This window comes from Microtus oregoni, unplaced genomic scaffold, assembly GCF_018167655.1.
Source record: "Microtus oregoni isolate MIOR12 unplaced genomic scaffold, Mior012 000006F_ref0000085, whole genome shotgun sequence".
Lineage (NCBI taxonomy): Eukaryota > Metazoa > Chordata > Mammalia > Rodentia > Cricetidae > Microtus > Microtus oregoni.
Genome location: NW_024543065.1, coordinates 55,982,609 through 56,006,371, shown reverse-complemented (window position 1 = coordinate 56,006,371; position 23,763 = coordinate 55,982,609). Strand labels below are relative to the sequence as shown.

General features: G+C 53.0%; 1 protein-coding gene across 3 annotated transcripts in view; it reads right to left on the bottom strand.

Annotated features, from left to right (window-relative positions):
* Positions 1–23,530, bottom strand: part of LOC121449124 (Fc fragment of IgG binding protein) — a 75,653-nt gene extending 52,123 nt beyond the window's left edge. For 2 of the 3 annotated variants that reach the window (XM_041653347.1, XM_041653348.1), the window contains exons 1-13: positions 23,136–23,198; positions 21,121–22,368; positions 19,019–19,368; positions 15,388–15,958; positions 14,155–14,759; positions 10,385–10,952; positions 8,397–8,989; positions 5,107–5,692; positions 4,815–5,014; positions 3,519–3,660; positions 2,252–2,589; positions 1,149–1,722; positions 233–849 (exon numbers count right to left, since the gene is read on the bottom strand). In XM_041653347.1, coding sequence (XP_041509281.1) covers positions 233–849; positions 1,149–1,722; positions 2,252–2,589; positions 3,519–3,660; positions 4,815–5,014; positions 5,107–5,692; positions 8,397–8,989; positions 10,385–10,952; positions 14,155–14,759; positions 15,388–15,958; positions 19,019–19,368; positions 21,121–22,368; positions 23,136–23,190 — 6,447 coding nt within the window. In that variant the 5' untranslated portion in view covers positions 23,191–23,198. Of the gene's footprint in view, positions 1–232; positions 850–1,148; positions 1,723–2,251; positions 2,590–3,518; positions 3,661–4,814; positions 5,015–5,106; positions 5,693–8,396; positions 8,990–10,384; positions 10,953–14,154; positions 14,760–15,387; positions 15,959–19,018; positions 19,369–21,120; positions 22,369–23,135; positions 23,199–23,517 lie in introns of those variants that run through there. The other variant, XM_041653349.1, reaches the window with a different exon arrangement.
* Positions 23,531–23,763: the final 233 nt, after the last annotated feature.

The following is a 23,763-nucleotide window of genomic DNA, read 5'->3' as shown; positions in this document are numbered from 1 at the left end:
CCACCTCATCAGTCCATGTCTCTGGTTCTTTGTGCTACCGTGAAGCAGGTACTTTCAACACTCCTCCCTACAGAGGAATAACAGAAGGCTGAGTCTGGGGAAGCCTTTACTTCCAGCCGTCCTGGTCTCACAGTGTAGGCTGAACCCAGCATCATGGTCCTGCCAAGCTGAGAATGGTCTATCCCTCATCTCTCCTGTCCAGCAGAGGCTTCGTGTCCCACAGCCCACTCACCTGTAGCTGCCTTGGCCAGCGGGCACTAAGGGTCAGGCTGAGCCCGTAGATATTCAGAGTGACACTGCGGGTGTAGCTGACCGCCTGGCTGCCCCTGTGCTCATTGACCACAGTGACATTGAAGTATTCAGTCCCTGCGGGTGGTGTTTGGCAGGGTGCGCTCAGCAGGTACTCGCAGGTGCCTTGGAAGTCAAACCGGTGCCCGTCGAGGGTGATGTAATGGGGATCGCCCCAGGCTTGGCACTCAGCTATGCTTGCTGGTTGGCAGCCGAGCTGACCGGAGGGCAACAAGGCACACTCCTCACCCAGCCCACAGCTGGCAGACGTGCAATTCAGAGATTCACTTCCAGGTTCGCAGCGGCACCTCTCAGAGCAGCTGGCATCAGTCCAAAACTCGGTGCCTGCTTCATGGTATGTGCCATTGACCCAGCAGCCACAGCCACTGTCCAGGGGAACGCACTGCCCAGCACTTAGCACGAAGCCCTGGTCACACTGGCACCCCTCCACACAGGGCCCGCCACATGCAGCTGGGGTTGTGTGGCGTGCAGGGGATGGGCAGCTGGCTGGGCAGGGTGGGCCACAGAGCTCGTAGTGGCTGTTGTCAGGGCAGGACATCTCTGTGGGTGGAAGAAGGGCGGGAGAGAAATGAAGAATGGTGTTGGAGTGGCCTCTGGGCACAGAGTGGCAAGAGTCATTAGCAGAGACAGAAGAGGACAGGGAGACTACCAGATCCAGTGACGCAGTCGGGGAGGGAAGCCGAGACATAGTAGAGCAGATGGCGTGAGAGGCAGACAGAGATGATGAACTGGGGACACACAGAGACAGCCAGGAGACAGCGACAAACAGAAGCCAGCAGAAAGACCCAAAGGGTGGAAGTGGAGCCAGCCCAGCCCTTGCCCTGGTCCCCATCACTCACCACAGCCAGCCTGAGTCCTCCAGTCTGTGATTTGGATGCCAGCGGCCTGGCAGGCAGCAGCATAGGCAGCCAGTGACTGGCATAGAATGTCTTTGATGCCACCGCCCATGCAGACATCCAGCACGCAGCCCTTGAAGAAGTTCTCAGGAGGCACAAGGGCATGGCAGCTGGTGAAGGGGCCCCCTGCACCAGGAGCCAGAGGTCCACAGTAGCCAGGGCCCTCATACTCCTCCAATTTGTTCTCTGGGCACACTGGACAAGAACCCTGACATTCATTCCAGCAAAGAGGGTCCCACCCTGGAATCTGCCAGCTGCCGCCCCAGGTGGGTATTGAGGGTGCCGTTGTGCCGTTAGGGAATACTTGGTCATTTTGGGGGTTTTTGTCCATGTTTCCACAGAGCCCACACACTGCATCATGGTAGCTACTGGGCAGTGTGACCTCTACCCTCATGTTCCAGTCATAGGTGACCTGAAGCCCAAAGTCTGTCACCAGAATAGCCTTGAAGCCCCCGTGGACCACTGAAACCCGTCCACTAGCCACGTAGACAGGCAAGACCATCAGAACTCCATTCACCTGGAGAGAGAGGGAGACCAGTGGGGTCAATTTCCTTTCCCTCTGCTCTTCTCTCTGAGTCTCTGTTCTAGATGTTTCCTTCCCCAGAAATGTGTCGGGGATTGAATCTAGGCCCACCCCATTGGGGGTCCAACGACCTTTCCACAGGGTCGCCTAAGACCATCGGAAAACACAGATATTCACATTATGATTCATAACAGTATCAAAATTGCAGTTATGAAGTAGCAACGAAAATAATTTTATGGTTGGGGTCACCACCCCTTCAGGGACTGTATGAATGTGTCACAGCAGTAAGAAGGGAGAGAACCACTGGTCTACATGAAGGCCAACATCATGAGTCTACTGTGAATGTTAGCAAGAGGGCTACGCTTCATTCCCAAGAAAGGACTGCCCTCTCTTGTAATTTCCCCAATGTGGTTCCATGTCTATGTGAAAACAGACTTTCCAGCTCCTAACTGCTGTTAGTTACACCAGGGTTCATTTGGCCTCCTGCCCCTGGGTGTTCCTGGGACCATCATCTTTAACATACCCGAACTTTGCCAATCTCGTTTTTGTGGATGGTGATGTTGGTGTTGTAGGTAGTCACAGTGACCAGTCTCACATAGGACACAGCCGGGTTGCCCCGGTTCTCATTCTTGGTTGTGACAGTGAAGGGAATCAGGTCCTCGGCACTGACCCCAGGACAGGCAGTTCCTGCCAGCAGGTAGCTGCAGGTGCCCATGAAGTCAAAGTTCCAGCCATCGAAGGAGTGGTAGTGAGGGTCACCCCACAGCCAACATGTGGAATTATAGTTGGGCACACACACGGCCTGACCACCTTGATCCTTGCAGGTCTCCTGAGGCCGGCAAGTGACATTGTGGCATGGGTCTGTGGGGAGAGGAGAGAAACACACTGAGGCTCGCCACAAGCATGGCTGCTCCCAGCATCCCCCTAGGTCTCTGCTAGGGACACCAGCTCTTGCCTGTTGATGCAGGTGTGACCAGTGTCCTGATACCTGAGCCCTAGGCCCTGAAGTTGCTGTGTAAGACCAGACCCTGAGAAGCCAGCACTAGGAGTCCAGAAATTTCATTATGTTATGCCTGTGGTCCTCACGTTAAGTCTCTGGGTTTGGATATCCCACAGTGCGAAACTCCATTCCTGGGTGTTCCATCGAGCGCCAGGATCTCACTTCTGGGGCTTGTCCTCAAGGCCTCCCCCTCCCAAGCCTCCACTAGTGCCTCTCTCTCTGTGACTCCAGCTTGGTGCCCAGGCGTCCAGCCTTCACACTTGCTCCTCTGTCTTGTTGCCTGTTTGAAATCAGCCTGGAAGCCTTGAAAGCAGAGGGCACTATGGAGTCTGTGGGGAGAGAGGCCCCCTGTCCTGACAACCTGCTCTGCTGAGCCACTGGCCTGTGACCCATGGGACCCTGGCTCTCTAGGTGGTCGCTTGGAAGCACTAGGTGGCTGCTTCCAGCTGATTTCTCCAGTACTCCAGGGGGTGGGGTGGGGTTCACTCCTGCATCTCCACCCTGCAGGATCCTCTGCCACCCAGTGGCTGCAGGGCGCCTTCTCCAGTGAGATCCCTGTGCAGATCTCCACCATCAAAATCTTGCCCTGAGTGTCCTGCAATCTTAAATCCCTTAAGATTCCTTGACACCCAGACTGGGTAACCTCTGCCCTTGGCTCCTGGAATCCCCTCCCAAAGTCTGACACCTCAACCCACAGGTCTTTGCACCTCTTACCATGAAGTCATGCCCCCTCAGCTCCCAGCCCCTGTCCTGTGTCCTCACACACCAGCCCGGCTCCACTGTACAGCACCTTTGGTGACGCAGGTCAGGATGCCTCCGGAGGGCTCGCACACCTGTCCTGGCTTGCAGCTGTGATTCTTGCACACCATGCCTTCTCCTGAATGGCACACACACTGCTGCTGGCAACTTTCAATGAGAACCGACTCCTCTGGCTGTGGGGACAGAGAGCATGCCATCAGTAACCAGAGGGGTGTGGACTCCCTCCGGCATGCCCAGCGTTCCGGGCAAAAAAAGCACTGGGCTAACAAAGTGGCCACTCTGCAGCGTGGTCCGTTGTCAGTGAAACTGAGGCACAGGTGATCGCGAGGCCCAGCTCATCCAGCTGCTCATTCACTATCCATGTAGTTGCCCATTCATTCCACAGTGTACACTTAATTGATCGTCGCTGCTCAGGAGGAGCGGAGTTAAGGAGCCAGAGCAAAGGTTCCGGAGCTCTGCTGTTCCTGAGCTGGACGACTGCACAACACTGCTTAGCTTCTTTGTGCCTCAGCTTCTTCACCTGTAAGGGACAGCTAGACACAGGACCAGTCCAAGGAAGGAGAACTGGGATCGGAGAAGGAGCTCTTCAGTAATGCAGGCTGCTTTGGGAAGGTGAGGAAAGATGAAGCTAGGCTTGCGGGGAGCTCGGTTTTAAAGCCAAGTGATGAACAGGAATATAGTGATTCAAACCAGTGTTCTCTCAACAAATGCACATTTGAGAATTTCCATAATATGAAGGCAGGCTATATATACACGTGTGTGTGTGCAGACACGTGTGCGTGCGTGTGTGTGTGACGTATATACATGATAAGATGGGTTCATGATAACAGCATGTACAACATCTGCTCCCAGGAGCCCTCAATCCTGCAAAGGAGCCAGACTTAAGCAAACACACACTCAAGTTAGAGGGCCCCTGTGGGAGAGAACAGGGAAAGCGGAGGGAGTGAGCACCTGGTGTCACAAACAAAATCTCAGCCTCCAGACCTGGAAGAACACCTCTGCTCAGATCTGGGATTAAAAGTTAAGTCTTGATCTGGGGAGGCAGTGAAGGATTTAAAACTTCAGGACCCATGATCATATTTCAAAAGATCTCTCCACAGTCATGGGGAGGGTATAGCAAAAGAAGAAAAAGTGGGGACTGGGAAAGGACAACATGGACCAAAGTAGGGTTTCCGGGGATGGGGGAGGACGGGGGATGACAGGGAACAGAGGTGAGCAGAGAGATGTTAAAGAGGCTGCAGGATGGAAAGGCTACAGTGCTAACAAGCAGCGGGAGGGGGTGTCCAGGAAGATGCCCTGGGTTCTGTACAGATGGATGGATTCTTACCTCATAGTAGACCCCATTGTGGTAGCAGCCACATTCCTGGACGGGCACACAGGCTTTTCCATTGTACAGGAAGCCGGAGTCACATTCACAGCCCTCAGCACACACTTCTGGGCACTTGGGCGGGGCACTGAGAGCCCAGCAGCCCAGGGAGCAGGTGTCTGCACAGACCTCATAGTGGCTGTGAGGGGGGCACTCCAATGCTGCAAGGAGAAAATGCAGGGTTGGGTGTGGATTCTACTCCTTTTCTGCCCCGGCCTCCCTGTTCCCTACTCCTCCATGTCCTGTAACTCACGACAGAAAGTTTCGGTCCTCCACGGTTCCACTTGCCCTCCAGCTGCCTGGCAGGCACTCACATAGGCATGGATGTTGTTGCAGAGAATGCTCAGGTTCCCCTCACTCTGGCAGAGATCAAAGACACAGTCTTCCAAGAGACCCTTGGGGTCTATCAGCTTGTGGCAGGCAGCCAGTGGCCCTGAGGTGCTGGTGAGCAGCCCGCAGAACTCCACCCCATAATACTTGTCCTCCAACTCAGGGCTACAGCCAGTGCCACAGCTGTCCCCTGTGCAGGGAGGAGTCGTTGGCGCACAGGGGGAGTCAGGCACAACTTCCTCCCAAGAGTTCCCGAAGTCAGTGGGGTCGGATGCCAGTGAGCCATTTGGCTTCTGGAAGTCATCCTTGGGGTCCCCGTTGTAGTCTCCACACAGACCACACATCTGCTGGTAGTAGTTGGATGGGATAGTGACCTGCACGTAGTACATGAGGTCATAGAGCACACGCAGGCCAAAATCAGTTTCAATCACAACATCAGATCCGTGCTGGGAGACGTGGATCTTGCCCCCATCCAGATCCACTGGGAGCTTCATGTCCACACCGTCCACCTGGGAGACAGAGAATGCCAAGCTTCAGAGGACACACTTTGAGGCAGCTGTCCCTAAATGTTCCTACCTAACACTGAAATCCTGTGTGATCTCATTTCTCTAGGCCCCAGTTTCCATATTTGTAAACTATATATAGTAATAGTGTCTTGTAGTGGGTGGAAAGGTGGTTTCCAAAAGGTAAGTCCACCCAGCAGTTAAGAACGTTTATTGCTACTCTCTCGGAGGACCAGGGTTCAAGCCTCAGCACCCACATCCAGCAGCTCACAACTCCTGTCAGTCCAGCCCCAGTGGACCTGACGCCCCTCTCTGTCCTCTGTAGTCACCCACAGCACACGCGCATACTCACAGAGACATATATAAATAAAAAGATATGTCTGCCAAGAACCTCAGAAAGCAACCATATTTGAAGAAAGATCAGCAGGTGTAATTAGAGTTACTGTCTTGAAGTGAGATAATTTTAGATTAGGCTGGACCGACAAGTGTCCTATGAAGGGAGAAGAGAAAAGAAGAGGGGGGGCGGGAAGAGGGAAGATCCAGGCAGAGACGTGGATGTTGAGGACACTCCAAGCAAAGGGACAGCTGAGCCACCCAAAGCTAGAGGAGCAAGAAGGTCCCCCTTCCTCCTCTAGAGGAGCGTGGCCTTGCTGCTGCCTTGATTCTGGACTTTTGACATCTAGAATGATGAGAGTATACGTGTGTTATTTTAAGTCAGCAAGCTTGTGGCATTTTGTCACAGCAGCCACCAGGGAACTGTTACAAGTCTCAGAGGGGTAGTGACCTCACCAGCCTGGGTGAGGGGATCCTTCCTTACCAGGTGACATGGTGACTGAGCCTGGAGGCACACGCTGGTCTGAAGCTCAGCGCACCCTTTACCCCTCTGAGCCCTTGGGCAGGGATTCACCTGTGTTTCTGCTTCCTGTCTGTCTAGGGGGATCGGGCGCTTTGTCTGCAGAGTGTCATCTAGGGACTCTGATATACAAAGTGTGCGAAGGCTTGGGCTGTGGACTGCACCCGAGGGAGCCCCTCCCATGGCCAGGGCTGTGTTTGCAAGTGGACAGTCAAGGGCACTCAGAGTTGCTGCTGTCCCTGTGACTGGATGCAGTCAGGCTCCATCCCTCACCTGAAGATCACCTGAGGGCTCTGGTTTCAGCCAGGCCTGGAGGTGCACACCCGGTCACTATATATGTGCCTGTCCTCACACACACCCCGCACACTGGGTTTACAGAGCTGTGAGGAGTCGGGGAGGGGGTAGGGGAAAGACATGCTCAGGCATGTCTAGAGTGTCCTAAAGACATCAACAGCTATTCCTCCCTAGCAGGCTGTCCATGAATAAGGACAAGTCATTTAATGTCTGGGCTCAGTTTCTCCCTCTGCAGTGAGGGACAGTCACAGGGATGCTAGGGTTTGGTGAGATGCGAATAATGGACAGAGACTGTCCCCACGTGTCTGGAGCTGCTTACTTGTCAGGTGCTAATCTGAGAGCTTGGGGCTCGTTAGGGAAGATGCTGCACTCTGTAGCCCATGCCCAGGGCATGCGACAGCTCTTGTACCTAGTGCTACCAGAACAACGGCTGTGTGCTGCATGTCAGCGGGGGATACTCCCATGTATCTCAAATGCTGGTCTCCGTGTGAGATCCAGTTCTTCCTATTCAGAAAAGCATGTAGCAAGGGTCTAGTTCATGGATTCTGTTCACTGTTGCGTGAACGATCTCTGCAAGGGTCATATTATTTGGCTCCCAGCCAGAGGCACTATTTTGGGAGGTTCTGGAAATTCTAGAAGGTGGGACCTAGCTGAAGGATGTAGGTCATTGGAGGCAGGACTTCATGGCATCCTGCCCCTGGTCCTTTCATTTCTTCCTCTGCTGTGTCCTTACGCAGCTCTCCTCCCCCACATGTCTGCACAGCCATTATGTCCTTCTCAAGCTCAGGGACAGACAAACATGCACTAAACTCTCGGAAATCCTGAACGACAATGAGTATCTCCTTCCTGAAGCAGCTCTTTCAGGCCTCTGCAACAGAAAAAAAAAAAAAAAAACAAAACAAAAAACTAACACTAAATTCTCTCAGGGACCTCGGGACAGTGGTGGGAACTCTCCCTCTTAAAAAGGAAGCAAATTGCCGGGCGGTGGTGGTGCACGCCTTTAATCCCAGCACTTGGGAGGCAGAAACAGGCGGATCTCTGGGAGTTCGAGGCCAGCCTGATCTACAAGAGCTAGTTCCAGGACAGGAACCAAAAAGCTACAGAGAAACCCTGTCTTGAAAATCCAAAAGAAAAAGAAAAAAAAAAAAAAAAAAAGAAAGCAAATTATGGTGCCTCCAACTCCACAAGGCTAAAAGGAGTGTGTGTCTCTGCCAACAGCTCTAGATGACAGGATCACAGACTGGCCTATTTGAACTTTCTTCTGTGTGATTGTACCATGTTCTGTCTATGGTGAGAGCCCAGCGAGGAGCCTGGGGCAGGCACCACACTGAAGGAAGATGGAGGACAGGGGAGATGAGGAAAGAGTCAGTAGGATGAGGCAGAAGAGCTGTAGCCATATGGTGAAAGGTCCCAGTGCCTGGCCTCGCTCTGGACTTTCTACCAATGCTTCCTCTAATTGGGACCCCCATTTCCCATTTTCTCCAGGGGTCTTGCATGCTCTCCTTGTGCTGCCCACACAGGGCTCTAAGGGATCCTCCTCCCATCCCCGGCCCCTGCTCTCACCTGGACCTTCCACTGACTCTGCTCCAGTCGCAGGGTGTGGTTGGCCACCAGGACCGTGATGGCCTTAGTGGCACTGGCATACCCATTGCCCCAGGGTGCATTCTCCTGCAGGACGGTGAACTGGTCTAGGCCGGGCAGGGTTCCACAAGTTTGTGTTAGCACATACACACAGGCACCCATGAAGTCAAAGCGTTGGCCATCATAGGTGACGTAATGAGGATCTCCTGATGCCTGGCAGGTGGTAGTGCCCGCAGGCACACAGCCCAGGACTCCATTGGACGGCTGGCAAGTCTCATGTGAGCCACACGATGAGGGCTCACAAGAAACCACGCCACCTTCGTAGCAGTGGCAAAGAGAGTCACATCCAGGTCCAGGGTAGAAGGTTTCTCCTGGTGGGTAGTAGGTGCCCTGGTGTACACAGCCGCAGGAGGCCAGAGGCACACAAGACTCACCACTGAGGGCAAAGCCATCATCACAAACACAGCTCTCTTGGCATTCTGAGCCACAGCCTTGGGACACTTTCAGGTCTCCACAGGATATTGGGCATCCATAGGAACATTGCTCATAGTGACTGTTAGGTGGGCAGGTCGGTGCTGCAGGGAGAGGTCATCATAATCAATAACTCTTTCAGAGGACACAGTGGATGCCCCCCATATACATGTTTATACATGCATGCAAGTTACCCAGCTGCAAGATGCCTGTATTTTTAATGGGGCCAGGAGAACGACTCCTGTAACATTTTATTTGTTCCTATCAATTAATATTTGTTTCTAATACCTAGTGAGATTTGTGATCATCTCTAACAGCTCTTCAGGTTTGGTATAAATTTGGTGCAATGCGTGTTTTAAACATGTGCACACTCGGGGCTGGAGAGATGGCTCAGTGGTTAAGAGCATTGCCTGCTCTTCCAAAGGTCCTGAGTTCAATTCCCAGCAACCACATGGTGGCTCACAACCATCTGTAATGAGGTCTGGTGCCCTCTTCTGGCCTGCAGACATACACACGGAGAGAATATTGTATACATAATAAATAAATAAATAAATATTTTAAAAAAAAACATGTGCACACATGTAATTTACACAGTGCATCTGTGGATATTGTCTTTCTTTGTCACCATTCTCCCTCCTGCCCACCCCTCCTCCTGTTCCTTGCATTTTCTTTTAACTCAGAACCTTTGATAGTCAAGCAAAGCATTCTACCATTCTCCAGCAGCATGCACGCACACACACACACACACACACACACACACACACACACGGCTGTAATAGCAGTTTTAAATGACAATACCATGTTGATCTTTGTGGAATGAATGATGGACATAAAGGATCCGCTGTCCTAGCATGCTTTGTGGTAGGTTCAACTTTTCCCACAACGAAAGGTTCTTAAAAGTCAAAGATTACCACTTTCTGGGAGTTTTGATGCTTGCAATTATCTACTCTTCAGATGGAGCAGCTAGAGGGGCATGTTCCACTCGCAGAGTTCAAATTTCCCTCCAAGGGCAGGGAACCTGGCACCATCTACACAGCTTGGCCTCATGCTGAAGCTAGTCGAGCTGTGTTTACGTGCGCAGTTAAAACATGTGCAGTACAGGGCATACCCAAGCAAAGTTTAAAACTCTGGAGATGTGTGCGTGGCTTTCCAAATCTCCGCGAAAGACAAGCAAAACTGCTTGCCCGCCCTTCCTGCACCCACACTTGAAGCATAGAGATGTATGTGGGTTAAATGGTGAGATGGGACCAAGGAGAAATGCAGAGGGTCCAGGCTCCATCTGACTTGGGGTCACCATAAATTTTCAGTCACCAGTGTCACTGTATGCTGTTGTGACTTCTTGGTTGTCATGGAGTGTTGGCATGTAACTATGAGTTGGTACTCTTCCAAAGTATAAACAATCCCTGCCTCACCAGACATCCAAAGGATTAAGCAATGCTACTTGTATATTAATGAACAAACATCAGACCCAATCCCAAGTTGCCACTCTTGGTACTCACGGCAAAGTTCCTCGCTCCTCCAGGGATGCACAGTGCCCCCAGCAGCCTGGCATGCAGCAGCATACGCAGCCAGAGCATCACACAGTGGCTTAGACTGACCGGGCAGCAGGCAGAGGTCATAGACACAGTCACGTAGTGCACCCTGCGGGTTCAGCAACTTGTGACACTCCCTGAAGGGACCCGAAGAATCAGTAAGGATCCCACATTCCTTTTTGCTTTGTTGTTGCTCAGCCACAAGTGAATCTAGTTGGGAACAGTCACCAGGATTAGTTGCTCCACACCCAGGGATTATCTCCTCCTGCCAGCTATTTCCAAAGTCCAGAGTGCTGTTGGCTTGGCCTCCGTCCTTCAGAGCCAGATCATCATCTGGGTCCCCATTGAAGTTCCCACAGAGCCCACACACAGCCTTGGCGTAGCTGCTGGGCACCTTGGCAGTCACACGAGCATCCCAGTTGTAGGTAACGGTCAAGCCAAAGTCTGTGCGTATGACAGCATCGTTGCCCTGGCGGAACACCTCAATTTTCCCATCTGCAGCCTGGAAGGGCAGGTACTGAAGGATGCCGTCCACCTGGGCAGAGATTCGGGCAGAGCAGCAGGTCAATGTGTCCACGTTTTCGCTCAGCTGGCTCCAGTCACCCCACCCTCCTGGGTTCTGCCTCAGGGCTTCACAACCGCTACTCCCTCTGCCTAACACATCACCCATCACTCCTTATCCTCTCCACTGGGATCCAGATCTCTCCTGCCTTTCCAATCCTGTCCCACCTATCTCCCTGGTACTCACTTGAGAATGTCCCCACGGGCTCACGTGTTTAAATGCCACCCATAGTTGATGGCGCTGCATTAGGAGGCTTTGGAACCTTTTAGAAGTGGGCCGAGCTTGGAGAAGGACAAAGCTGGGAGGAAGGTTTGGCAGAATCTAGCCCACTGACCTCTCTCTTTGCTGTCTGGTTCACTGAGATGTGAACAAACCTCTCTTCATATTCCAGTTACTATGGAGCCAATAACCATGGCTTCCTACCCCAGCGTACTGTATCCCCTCAAATCTTCCTACCCCAGCATACTGTATCCCCTCAAATCTTCCTACCCCAGCGTACTGTATCCCCTCAAACCTTCCTACCCCAACGTACTGTATCCCCTCAAATCTTCCTACCCCAGTGTACTGTATCCCTCAAATCTTCCTACCCCAGCATACTGTATCCCCTCAAATCTTCCCACCCCAGTGTACTGTATCCCCTCAAACCTTCCTACCCCAGCGTACTGTATCCCCTCAAACCTTCCTACCCCAGCCTACTGTATCCCCTCAAATCTTCCTACCCCAGCGTACTGTATCCCTCAAATCTTCCTACCCCAGCGTACTGTATCCCCTCAAACCTTCCTACCCCAGCGCACTGTATCCCTCAAATCTTCCTACCCCAGCGTAATGTATCCCTCAAATCTTCCTACCCCAGCGTACTGTATCCCCTCAAACCTTCCTACCCCAGCGCACTGTATCCCTCAAATCTTCCTACCCCAGTGTACTGTATCCCTCAAATCTTCCTACCCCAGCGCACTGTATCCCCTCAAACCATGACCCCTCTCAGCCGGCATTGGGTAACCCATCAGCAAGTTTTCCCGTTAGTCTAGCCTCAAGGGCTTTGCACTCCACCTGACCACCATCCACCAACGCTGCTGCTTCTGCTTTATCCTCCTGGGCTTGCCTACAGTTCAAGTGTCTCACACAGAATGCCCTGCTACCCCTCGGCTCTGCCAGCATCTTACCCATCATTCCTCAGCCTCTGCTGTCTCTGACTTTCCAGCCCTTGCCCGCTCTGATCGCCTCCTCTTCCACAGCACTGGGCAACCACACCCTGCTCTCAGCACGCCAACGTCCCTGCCAAACCTCTCATTGCGGCCCCCAATGTTCTAGATCTGCGTCCCACTGTCCCCTAGTCAATACCTCAGCACAGCCCTGCCCCTGCACCTCCACCCCTACACCTCCACCCCTGCACCTCCACCCCTGCACCTCCACCCCAGCACAGCCCCGCCCTTGCACCTCCACCCCTGCATGGACTTGAACTCTTGAACTCACGCTCAGTCCAGACTTGGGGCTCTTGTACTTGCTGTACCCCTGCTTGTAAGATTTTCACTCACGTCCACACCCCAGCTCTCACATAGCTGCTGATATCTCCTTTATATTCTACTTCAGGTCAAGCTGCTCTACCCAGCTGGCACTATTCATGCCCACTTTTCTGACCCACAGTTCCTCCTGCTTCTGCATGCCACCTCCCAGTGTTACTCTTGTAGGAGTGTTCTCTTCCTCTCAGCGCTATTCGAGTCTCTGCGAGGCTACCCAGTCTCAGACTTCACATCTGCTGTTGCCTCTGCCTGGAAGATGCTGCCATTTACCTGGTGGCATCTTCTTTGTTCTCCAGGCTGCACCTGAGTTCAAGAGCTTGGTTCCAGCTAGCCCCTGCCTCATCTCTGCTCACCGGCTCTCTCTGCTTACCGGCTCCGGCCCTGCCTCGTCTCTGCTCACCGGCTCCGGCCCTGCCTTGTCTCTGCTCACCGGCTCAGCCCTGCCTCGTCTCTGCTCACTGGCTCTCTCTGCTCACCGGCTCCGGCCCTGCCTCGTCTCTGCTCATCGGCTCCAGCCCTGCCTCGTCTCTGCTCACCAGCTCCAGCCCTGCTTCGTTTCTGCTCACCAGCTCCAGCCCTGCTTCGTTTCTGCTCACCAGCTCCAGCCCTGCTTCATCTCTGCTCACCGGCTCTCTCTGCTCACCGGCTCCAGCCCTGCCTCGTCTCTGCTCACCGGCTCCAGCCCTGCCTCGTCTCTGCTCATCGGCTCCAGCCCTGCTTCATCTCTGCTCACCGGCTCTGGCCCCTGCACCCAAGCTCCACCAGCATCCTTGCTGCTTGCTGCCCACTCAAGTTCATCCCTGCCTCAGGACCTCCTTCCTCCTGGAACTCCTGTCTGTCCACTTTCCTCACCATCTGTTGCATGGCTCGCCTTGGGACAGGCAATAGACTATAATGGACTCCTGCAGGTTGGAGAAGTACTCCGCAGTTAGCAGAACTACTCTCACAGAGAACACAAGGACTGAGTTCATTCCCAGAACACATGGTGGGCAGCATATTGCCTGTAACTCCAGCCCAGAGGGATCCCTTACCTCTGGGTTCCTCTGGCGCTATGTTCACAACCCATGTCCTCCAGTTAAAAATAATAAAATCATTTTTTAAAGTATGAATCTGGAGCAAAACATCAGAGTTCCAAAATCTAGCTCATGGGCATCTCAAACTCACTAGTCTTCTCAGCAACCCACACCTGTGTCTCTGTAGGTGATTTCACCTCTCTGTGTTCCTGCATTTTTTGGCTAGCTAGATCCTGGCATTCCATATGTCATCTTGCTCTAGGAACCACCATCTTTCAGAAGATGCCCAAGTCTACAACTCTGAGGTTTCGGAAGAAAGGCAACCACTGACATCTACTGGGCACCAGGGCATCTTTGAAAGAGCAGGCAAGCATGAGTTCATCAGAGCTCCACAACCACCCAGCCAGTGACTGCTGCCGCCCCAGAATGAAGCCTCTCTTACTCCGTCCTTTCTCAGAGGAAAATACAAAGGCTACAGACAGTCTGAGCTGAGAAAAGATGGTGCTGCCTGGCTTCCGGGCTTCCCCCTTAATCACAAGATTTTAAAATAAGCCCCTCCCACCGCAACTACAGCCTCTAACCTTTCTGGGAATTCAGAGCGTCCACCCCACACCCACCAGTTTCCTGCCCAGTGGTGCTCACCATCACTCTTGCTGGGTACTCTCTGCGCACGGCCACCTCTACACCGTGGGCCACCACCCGCACAGCTCTGGTGTAGCTCACGGTCTGGCTGCCTCGATGTTCATTTTCCACAAGCACCTTAAACTCGGGCAGAGCAGCATCCTGGCCGCACGAGCCCACCAGCAGGTATGCGCAGGTACCCATAAAGTCAAAGCGCTTTCCATCAAAGCTCACGTAGTGCGGGTCTCCGGATGCCTCGCAGCTGGCGAAGTTGTCGGGATAGCAACCCAGGAGGCCGTTCAGCACACGGCAGCGCTCACCAGAAGGACACCCTGATGTGTCGTTGCAGATCACCTTTTGGGTGGTCGCATCACAGGTGCAGCGTTGCCGACATAGGTCATCAGCAAACACTTCCTGACCTGGGGCCAGGGGGCGGCCCTGGTAGATGCAGCCGCAGGATGACTCGGGCACACACTCGCCACCACTGGCCACAAAACCTGGAAGGCACACGCAGCCCTCCACACATGGGCGCCCAGAGCAGTTGGTCGGTAAGGCTTCTGAGTTGCAGGAGGCTGGGCAGGCAGGGCTGCAAGTATCATAGCGGCTGTTGGCTGGGCAGGACAGGGCTGTGGAAGGACAGAAGTTGTGTTGGACAAGGGTGGGGCTCCCCCAGACAATGCTGCTTCTTCAGAGCTCCCCACCCTTCAGTTAATGGCACTCAAACCCTCTTGATGCAACCAATCAGCAGGCAAATCCCGTGACTTTCACTGTCCGAGCCCACCCAGAATCTGTTTCCACAACCCACGAACCCCAGCAGCCTCTGCCTAGTGCCCTGGTGCCCTGATCCCCTGTACCAAATCTGTTCCCCACAGCAGCCAGAGGGACTAGGAATGCAGGATCAGACCATGTACCTCATCCCCAACCTCCCATGGCTCCATCAGAGGTGGGGGAGCAGAGTCCTCCCCAGGCCCATGGGGTTTCCCTCATCGTCTCCCTGTTCTCACCCCTCTCACTCCCCTACCTATGCCTGTGCCTTCTCCATCTCAACCTCCAATCACTCTGAACTCTCCCTATCCAGTGATGTGTCTGCCCCAACCTTGGGCTAACTTTGGCAAAGCTTGGATGTCTTGGCCAACCTACATCTCTGGCATTGTTCAGCATCAGGCTGAAACACAATCACGACTCAGATATTGAGCAAATGCAAGGGGATTCCCAGGCCCTCACCATGGGCTTCCCATCCTGGGTGCTACTTACGGCAGCCTGCGTGTGACCTCCAGTTCCCATCAGGGACACCCAGTTCCGCACAGGCCTGGGCATAGGCAGCAAGGCTCCGACACAGGCTGAGGCGCTCCCCTCCAGTCACACACAGGTCAAACACACAGTCCTCCAGGAAAGGCTTGGGGTCCAGGAATTCATGGCAGGCAGAGAAGGGGCCTGTGGACAGAGTTAGCAGACCACAGAGCCGGTCTCCCTCATAGTGCTGGGTCTGGCCTGCAGTGCAGGTGGGACAATCGCCGTGGCAGCCATCAACACACAGGTAGTCCCCATCATCCAGCTTCCAGTTATTTGCAAATTCCAAGGCATCTGGAGCCTGTACGCCATCAGGTGTGAGGAAGTCGTCAGCAGGGTCTCCATTATAGTTGCCACACAGCCCCCACACCTGATTTTGGAAGCGCGTGGGCAGGCTCACTGTCAGCTGACTATCCCAGTTATAGGTGACCACCAGCCCAAAGTCCAGCTCGATCACGCCTTGTGTTCCACTCTGGTACACACGCAGCCGACCATCACTCAGGGAGGCGGGCAGGCGGGAGCGCTGATTGTCAATCTGCAGAGAGAACGCAGAGGTCAGACCCCTATGTAGTGTCCCCTTCAGCCCTCACCTCCTCCACTCAAGTCCCCAGCTCTAGGCACACAGGGCACCTTCCTTCCCTGCCCTTCCTTCCTTCCCTAGGGATGCTGACCCTAGGGATGCTGACCCTAGGAATCTTGCTCTTGCACCTCTAGTGTCCTGAAGTGTTCTTCTCCAAGATGCAGATGTGCATGAAGACCCTGCCTCCCAGCCAATGTCTGCCAGGGGTCCCTGACTCAGTGAGGCCATCCCTGAACCCCTTCCTGTTGTCTCTTCTCCGCTACTTCCCAGTCTCATGGAGTCTAGCCTGCGCCCGCAGTGTGCTGGTTCCCCACACTCTCCATCCGTCAGAGCCACTAGAAGGCCACTTCATGGTTTCATCTCCAGTGCCTCCAACAGTGCCTGGCAGGACAGCAGACTCACTACTAGTGTGAAACCAATGTGAGGAAGGGACCTGGCAGGCCTGGTGGCAGCAAGGGGCAGCTACAGGGAAGCAGTGAAACAATTCATGTTCATGCGACAGGGAGCGAGACACGGGATGCTGCGGGTAGAACTAGTCAAGACCAGCAACCGCAATGATGATGATAAATCTCCCGAGGCTGCCAGCTTCATTAAACCCTCACTGTGGCATGTCACTCAGCACGGTAAGATCTCTGCCCAGGGGCAGCTATAGCACAGGCACTGGCACATTCTGTGCGGTGTACAAAGTGGCACACGGTCCTGAATGCCTCCTGTTTGCCATCATTCTTCTTTGGAACACACCTTCACTTCAGAAGTGTCTCATTTCTGTCCTGCACCTTGCCTCTGCCAACTACTATGAAATAAACTCATTCCCCACCCTGCCCTATGCTGGAAGACCCCTGGAGATGGTGCAGAGAGATTAGCATCAGCAAATGATGCAAGCCAGGAGTCACTCTGGGACCAAGGAGGCTCTGGCAGAGGGTTGGGGCTGGAATTCTGCCAGCTAAGGAAGGCTCCCCAGAGAGGGGACAGTCGAGTCAAGCCTGGAAGGACCAATGAGAGCCCCAGCTATTCTGGAGGAGGTAGGAGGCTTGCAAGTGTGAGGCCAGCGGGGCAGCCCAGTGAGCCCCGTCTCAAAAGGAAATGAAGAGAGCTGGAATGTTGCCCAGCGGCACAGCACACAGCTAGCATTTGTAAGGAACAGAGTTCAGTAACAACATTTCAAAACTTCAATCTATTTTTTGAAAAAAAAAATGACTGACAGAAGTAGTTTCTTGTATGGAGGAGAAAAAATCCACCAACAGATAATGTCATATGCAGAAGTGGGAAATTTCATAGTTTGCCCTTTGATGAAATTCTCTGTAGATGAGGCTGGCCTCAAGCTCACAAAAGTACCCGTCTCTGCCTCCCAAGCACAACTAATCTAGGAGGGAAACATCAAGCCAGTGATATGCAGAGACAATCATGTGAAGACAGAGGGACCGCCCAAGGTGATGAAAGGTCCTCCATCTTAAGGAGATTTTGGTTACACATCTGTGAGGACACAGGTGAAGTGCACACTTACAGTGTGTGGTTTGGTTTGGAGGGGAGATGTGGGTTACTGTGGACTGAAACTGGGGCTTTCCAGCTGTGGAGGTGCACTTGGCAGGCAGAGGCAGGAGAACCTCTCCGTGAGGTTCAGGCCATCCTGGTCTACACAGTGACCCAGGGTTATAGACTAAATAAAAGTTAAACCGGAAACTAGGGCATTACACACGCCGGGCAAGTGCTGGACCACTGGGCTGCGGTCCCATCTCTCCTTTGCTTTTCATCCACTAAACTGCCCAGGCAGGCCTTGAACTTAGGACCCGCTCCTTGAGTAGCTTGTATTTATCCCATCCCATCAAGCTCAGCTATGAGTTTTAATATACAAAAATTTATCTGGAAATTAAACAAAACTTATTTATACATCACATTCTAGCTAACAATGTATATGTTGAAGTCATTTTGGTGACGTGATCTGATGTCTGTAATTGACTTTCAAGGACATAAAAAAAATGAGGCTGTCAATCTGACGGGAATGTACAGATGGGTATCTGAGGTAAGCAAAGAATAGTTAAAATGTTTAGAGTCTATGCAGGGGGCTGGTACATAAGTGTTCACTGCCTAGACTAAATACCCTGGCTCAAACATCTGAAATCTGAAATAATAAAAGGAATCTGACACTTCCTGAGCATTAACACATGGGTTCAGTCCCCACTGCCAGAAAGATTAATAAGATAAAAAACTGTGTGTGCTGAACATAGTGTGGAAAATCATCCTCAGGCTTTGTGCTAGAAATGTGACGGAACCTAAATGAACTTGTGTTTGCCATCACGATATATACATGTAAATATTCCAAAAACTTAAAAAGTTCAAAATCTGAAGCATTTTTGGTTTCAAGCATCTCAAACCGGGGACTCTCAACCTGAACAGTGACTAAGGCTTGTTTAGAGACCTAACCGTCTCCATGGAGATGGTAGGGCAGGTAGATAGCTGCTGCTTGCTTTCGCCGCACAGCAAAGCATTCACCAGACTCAGCACAGAGACCCTGCAGCCAGCCTGCATGTGCCCCTTCCAGGTGGTACCAGAAGACCTAACCCTCGGGCCCTAGGAAATCACTGCTGTCCTTCAACCTCCTTCCTCACTTGTCCCTGCTCACCGTACAACGCCACCTCAAGGAGGTCCTGCAAGCGTTAAACTCACAATGTACAAAGCAATGGATCCGGCACCAGCGTAGGATCACCAGTGGTGATTATGTCATGCCAGAGATCCCTACTGTTGGACAATTAGATCGTTTCTTTTTCCGTTTCTTTTTTCCCTTTTGCTTTTCCCAATAGCACCCAACTGTTTTCCTCCTGAGCCTTCGCTAAGCGTTCCTGATGCTTCTAGCAGTGGCGCTGGTGAGGGGAGGGTTTTAAGGAACCGCTACTGGTTCTCAAGTTTCACCAGTTCCCTACCGCCTCACCCACCAAAGGCCTTGAGTTTGGGGCCTGACAGGACATGGCCTCCTGGTTTTGATTGGTGACTCATGGGTATTAAACTCTGAACACTCACCCGGGCAAAGCCAGTTTCTCCTCGAACCAGTGACACAGAGTGGCTATAGGCGTAGACGGTCACCAAGCCCACGTAGGAGACTAGGAGGCTGCCCCGGTGCTCATTCTTGGCCTCCACACTGAAGGCCGGCAGGCTCATGTCCTCTCCAGTCAGCTCAGCAATGGTGTAGGTACAGGTGCCCATCATGTCATAGCGGCGGCCATCGAAGGTGGTGTAATGGGGATCACCCTGGGCACGGCAGACAGCTGTGGACTCTGCCACACAGCTGGCCTTTCCACTCACCATCTGGCAGCGCTGCCCAGATGTACACCGCATGCCTTGGCAGGAAGTCTCTGCTGCGGAGAGCTGAGCTGGGAAGGGAAGAGTCAAAAACAGAGTTGGAGATGTTCATGAGGTCAGAACCCCAGAGCCCTCCTTCAGTGTGGACTATGGGCAGTTGGCTCATGACCGCCCATTTTACAGGCATGAAAATGGAGGTCTGAAGTCTCATGGAGAGGAATTCTCTGGGTTTCTTGACACCCCATGGCTTCCTATTTTACTGTTTTTCACAGCTTGACCCAGAGGAATGGCAGGCGGTGGAGAGGGAACAGGAGCAGCCATTGGAACATTCAACCGTTCACAGTTCCGTTTCCCTCGTCCTGGTCTTCCCATCTGGCTGGAATGGCTGAAGTATAGGAACTGGAAGACAGGGCAGGGCGATGTGGAAAGTGCTTTCTGTGTAAGCAGGGGAACCTGAGTTCTGGTTCCAGCCCCATGAAGAGCTGGGGTGATGGCACTGGGTTAGCTCAGTGAGCGGGAGGGAGCAGGACAGTCAGATCCCAGGGCTGGCTGGTCGGCCAGTTTAGCTGACTGAGAGCTCCCTTTCAGAATCCCAAAAACAAACAGACAAGATGGTAGGGATGAGAAGAGGACACCTGACATTGACCTCTGGCCTCTACACATGTGTGCTGGGGTATGCATGCCTGCATACACACATGCATGCCCGGGTGTGATACCTGCTTGCACACAGGTACACATGCATGTGTGTATGCAAGTATTTGCCTGGGTGTGCAAACCTGAATGCACACATGCATGCCTGGGTGTTTATACCTGCTCTCACAGATACACACATGCATGCCTGGGTGTGTATACATATAGATACACACATATTGTAAGTACCCCTTGAAGTGGGGTGGCGTTTTACCAGGATAAGGAATCCCTGGGTCTAAGTTCCCAGTCTGAGGAAGACCACCTGGGAAGAAATAGCCCTTCCTGGTCAGCTTCCAGCCCTCAAGAGCTCTCCCCTCTGACCCTCCTGGCAACAGCTCACCCTGCACCACCCTAATCTTTCACCACAAGCTGATTTAAAGAATTTACACACTTTCATTTGTTCCACTCCCACCACAGGCCTGTTGTGGTGTGTGTGTGTGTGTGTGTGTGTGTGTGTGTGTGTGTGTGTGATTATCCCTACTTCAGAGTCACAGAAACTGAAGCCTAGAGAGGTGGAGTGACAGATCGAAGGTCACACAGGCACAGATGGGGTTTTAACCCCAGGCCCTCTGATGGCATCTTCTGAATGGGCTGAGCCTGACGTCTCACTCAGGACCAGATCCTGTCCCTTCACTCTGCCAAAGCACACGAAGCACCCATGGGGCTGGAATGCAGACACGCCCCACCTGGGTCCTCAGTGTTACTACTTTGGAGCCCCTGGCTTTGGGCATCAGCACTCCTGCATGAGGTGCCGCACTGTGGTTAGCAGCAGGTGCAACTGCAGTAGTAGCTAAGGTAGCAAAATGCTGAGCATCCCCTTCCCAAAGAGCCCTCCGCCCTGGCTCCCTTCGTCTCCCTAGGACACTCTATAACCTCCCCACAAACCAATGGAGTTCACAGTAAGGGCTTCCCGATGCAGTGCTGTGGATAGTGGTGCCTCGGGTCGCTCTTGTCGGTAAATATCTAGGATCATTTTCTCTAAGGGTAGAGAAGGGACGGAGAGGAATTAAGGAAGTGTGCCATGGAGGATAGACTTGAGATAGAAAGGTTAACTAAGCCAGGAAGCCAAAGAGGAATAGGTAGAGAAGGCATGGCTAGAAGGCCAAGGTCAGGGGTCATTTCCCATCACTCACTCTTTCCACAGGCAGCTGCTGTCCCATAGCCTACAGCCTGAGCCAGCCCGAAGGTGAGCAGCCCAAAGCTGGTGGAAGCTTCAGCTGTGTGCATCCTGTCAGTAGTGCCAAGGTCCACTTCCGCATAGGAGAACTCACTGCCTGGCACAGCCGCCCAGGTGAGCTTGGCCCCCAAAGCCTGCCCATCCATGGTTAGCTCACTGGTAGCCTTTGTCTGTGCAACCACCAGGGCCACACCCTCAGTGCCTGGCATACTCTTGATCACATAGGCAGAGCAGTAGGCTGCCACATCTGGGATCAGGACCAGGTAAGGGTCATAGGTCATTTGACCCTTTATGGCCCCTGTGCCAAACAGCACAACCTGGATACCCACATCTGCAGACAGGTAGAGTGGCCGGGTTGGCCGGATCTCGAACTCAGCCACATCACCCCTCTGGAGGCCTCGGGAACCAATGGTTCCCCCATGGTTGTACATCAGTTTTGTGGTCTGGCTGGCTACAACATAGGCTAGATCATAGCGGGACTGGAAGGTCAGAGGGGGAACCACATACTGGGTTCCCCAAGCAGATGTGGGGAGCAGTTGCTCCACCACATGGTTGCAGTTTGTGTGCTTCTGGACACAACTGTGGCCAGAAAGAACAGCCACTGGGCTGCTGGCTGTGACCCTTGACCCAGAGAGATCTGCTGTGCTCTGTAGCTGGGCTGCTTCATATGGTTCCAGAGTCACATTAACAACACGACCAGCTGGGTGGAAAGTATTGCGGAATGTCACTGCTGCCTTCAAGCTGATAGTAACTGAGGCACCGGCTCTGCCGGCCACCACAGCAAACTCTTTTACATGTTGGGCAGAGATGCCTGGGGGTGTGAGTACAAAGTACTCTGTGCCCAGGGCTCCAACAGGCCAGAGCAATGTTAGCTCCGCTGTTCCAGGCTTAGCATTTAAAGCCTGCACAGAGATGCGGTGGTCAGAGTGGACCACCACAGCACGCTGGAAAGTGCTGCTGCCAGTCATCTCTGCATTGGCATTGATGTTGACCATGACTGACTCTCCAGGCTTCACTGTGACCTTCTGGGAGGTGCCATCGGCCTGGCTGAGGATGGTGACAGAGGTGGTGTTCTCTGACAGACTGGAGATGAAGACGCAGAGAGAGGCTGTGTTGTACCCGGGCTCGGAATTCTGCAGGAAGGCCGTGAGGAATTCTTCCCCACCAGTGTTCCTGGGGTCCACTGTGGCCTCCTGGGTCAACCCTTAAGAAAACGCAGTTGTGGGTCCATTTAGCTATTCCTCCCCATTTCAAACCCAGCTCGTTGCCCTGGACCTGAGACCCTCTTGACATAATTCTCCCCCTCTGCTCCTATTTCTTTCCTTACCCGTGCAGCATTTGTTCATCTGTAATCCTTCCATGCCTTTGCTGCCCGAATGCCTGAGAACTTTGCACAGGGCTCTTGAACTCAAATGCCTCAGGGCCAGACGAGGACTAGACGCGTGTGAGATAGTCTAGGTAGTGGGACTGGGACCTGGAGCACCATGCTCCACCTGACACAGCTTTTGCTGGTTGTTAATGTGAAAGATTGGAACCTTTCGCCTCTTTTAAGGAAAGCTATCTGGCTAGCTCAAGTTCTTAATGAACTTTCCACCCAATCTATGTGGATTCTGTCTGAATATGACTTGGGGATTTATGTGAAGCGGGTGAAGGGGGAGAGGGATTGTAGAAGTGCGGATAGAGCATCTGAGAACTAGAGGGTAGTGGGCTTCTCAGTATCCATGTGTGCATGTGTGTGTGTGTGTCTGTGAGAGAGAGAGAGAGAGAGAGAGAGAGAGAGAGAGAGAGAGGAATTCTCTCATATCTCTTTCACCACTTAAGGACTTCTCGCATTTCTGCTAGCCTCTGTCTCTTTTAAGTTAGCCTTGGAGTGGCACTGGGAAGCGGTTTGTGGAGGGGTCAAAGCTTGAGGGTGCTGACCCGGGCAAGTAGACTTTCCCCAGATATAAATGGGAGCTTGATCTGACTTACCCCACAGGAGAGTCGCTCCAGCCCAGAGGGCCCACCAGCTCCACAGGGATCCCATGCCTGCAGCTGGGAGAGAGGGAGGGGAGATGATGCTGTCCGGTTGGAGACCATTCCCGATAGGACAGAAGGGGACAGTCTCTGGAGAAGGGTTACCAGGGCGTAAGGAAGGCTCAAATGGGAAAAGAAGTTGAATAGATAGGACCAGATGGGTCTGGAGTGGGGGACAAGGCTGGGAATGAGGAGAGGAAGTCAGGATCAAGTGCAATAAGTAGGGTATTGAATATCCAGGGGTCAGAAGGTGGAGGTAAAAGAGGCAGTCTAGAATTCGGATCCAGAATAGGGCGCTAGTTGTCCCTCTTCTGCAGGAAATCCCAGCCCTTCTCACCTGCGGGTCCCGGAGCTGCAGGACCAGATTGCAAGCTAGGCTATATAGTGGAGATTCCTGGCCCCGTGGGCCACACCTTGGGTCACCTGACAAGCTCATTATGCCAACTTCCTGGAGGAGGATGCTGATCTCAGACCAGGTGGAATGGGGAGCCCTGAAGACCTGCCCAGGGTGGAGGACGAGGCTGTAGCCTGTGTTCTGAGAGTGGTGTAAGAACAGCTGGTGGCTACACCCTGGGAGCTTATG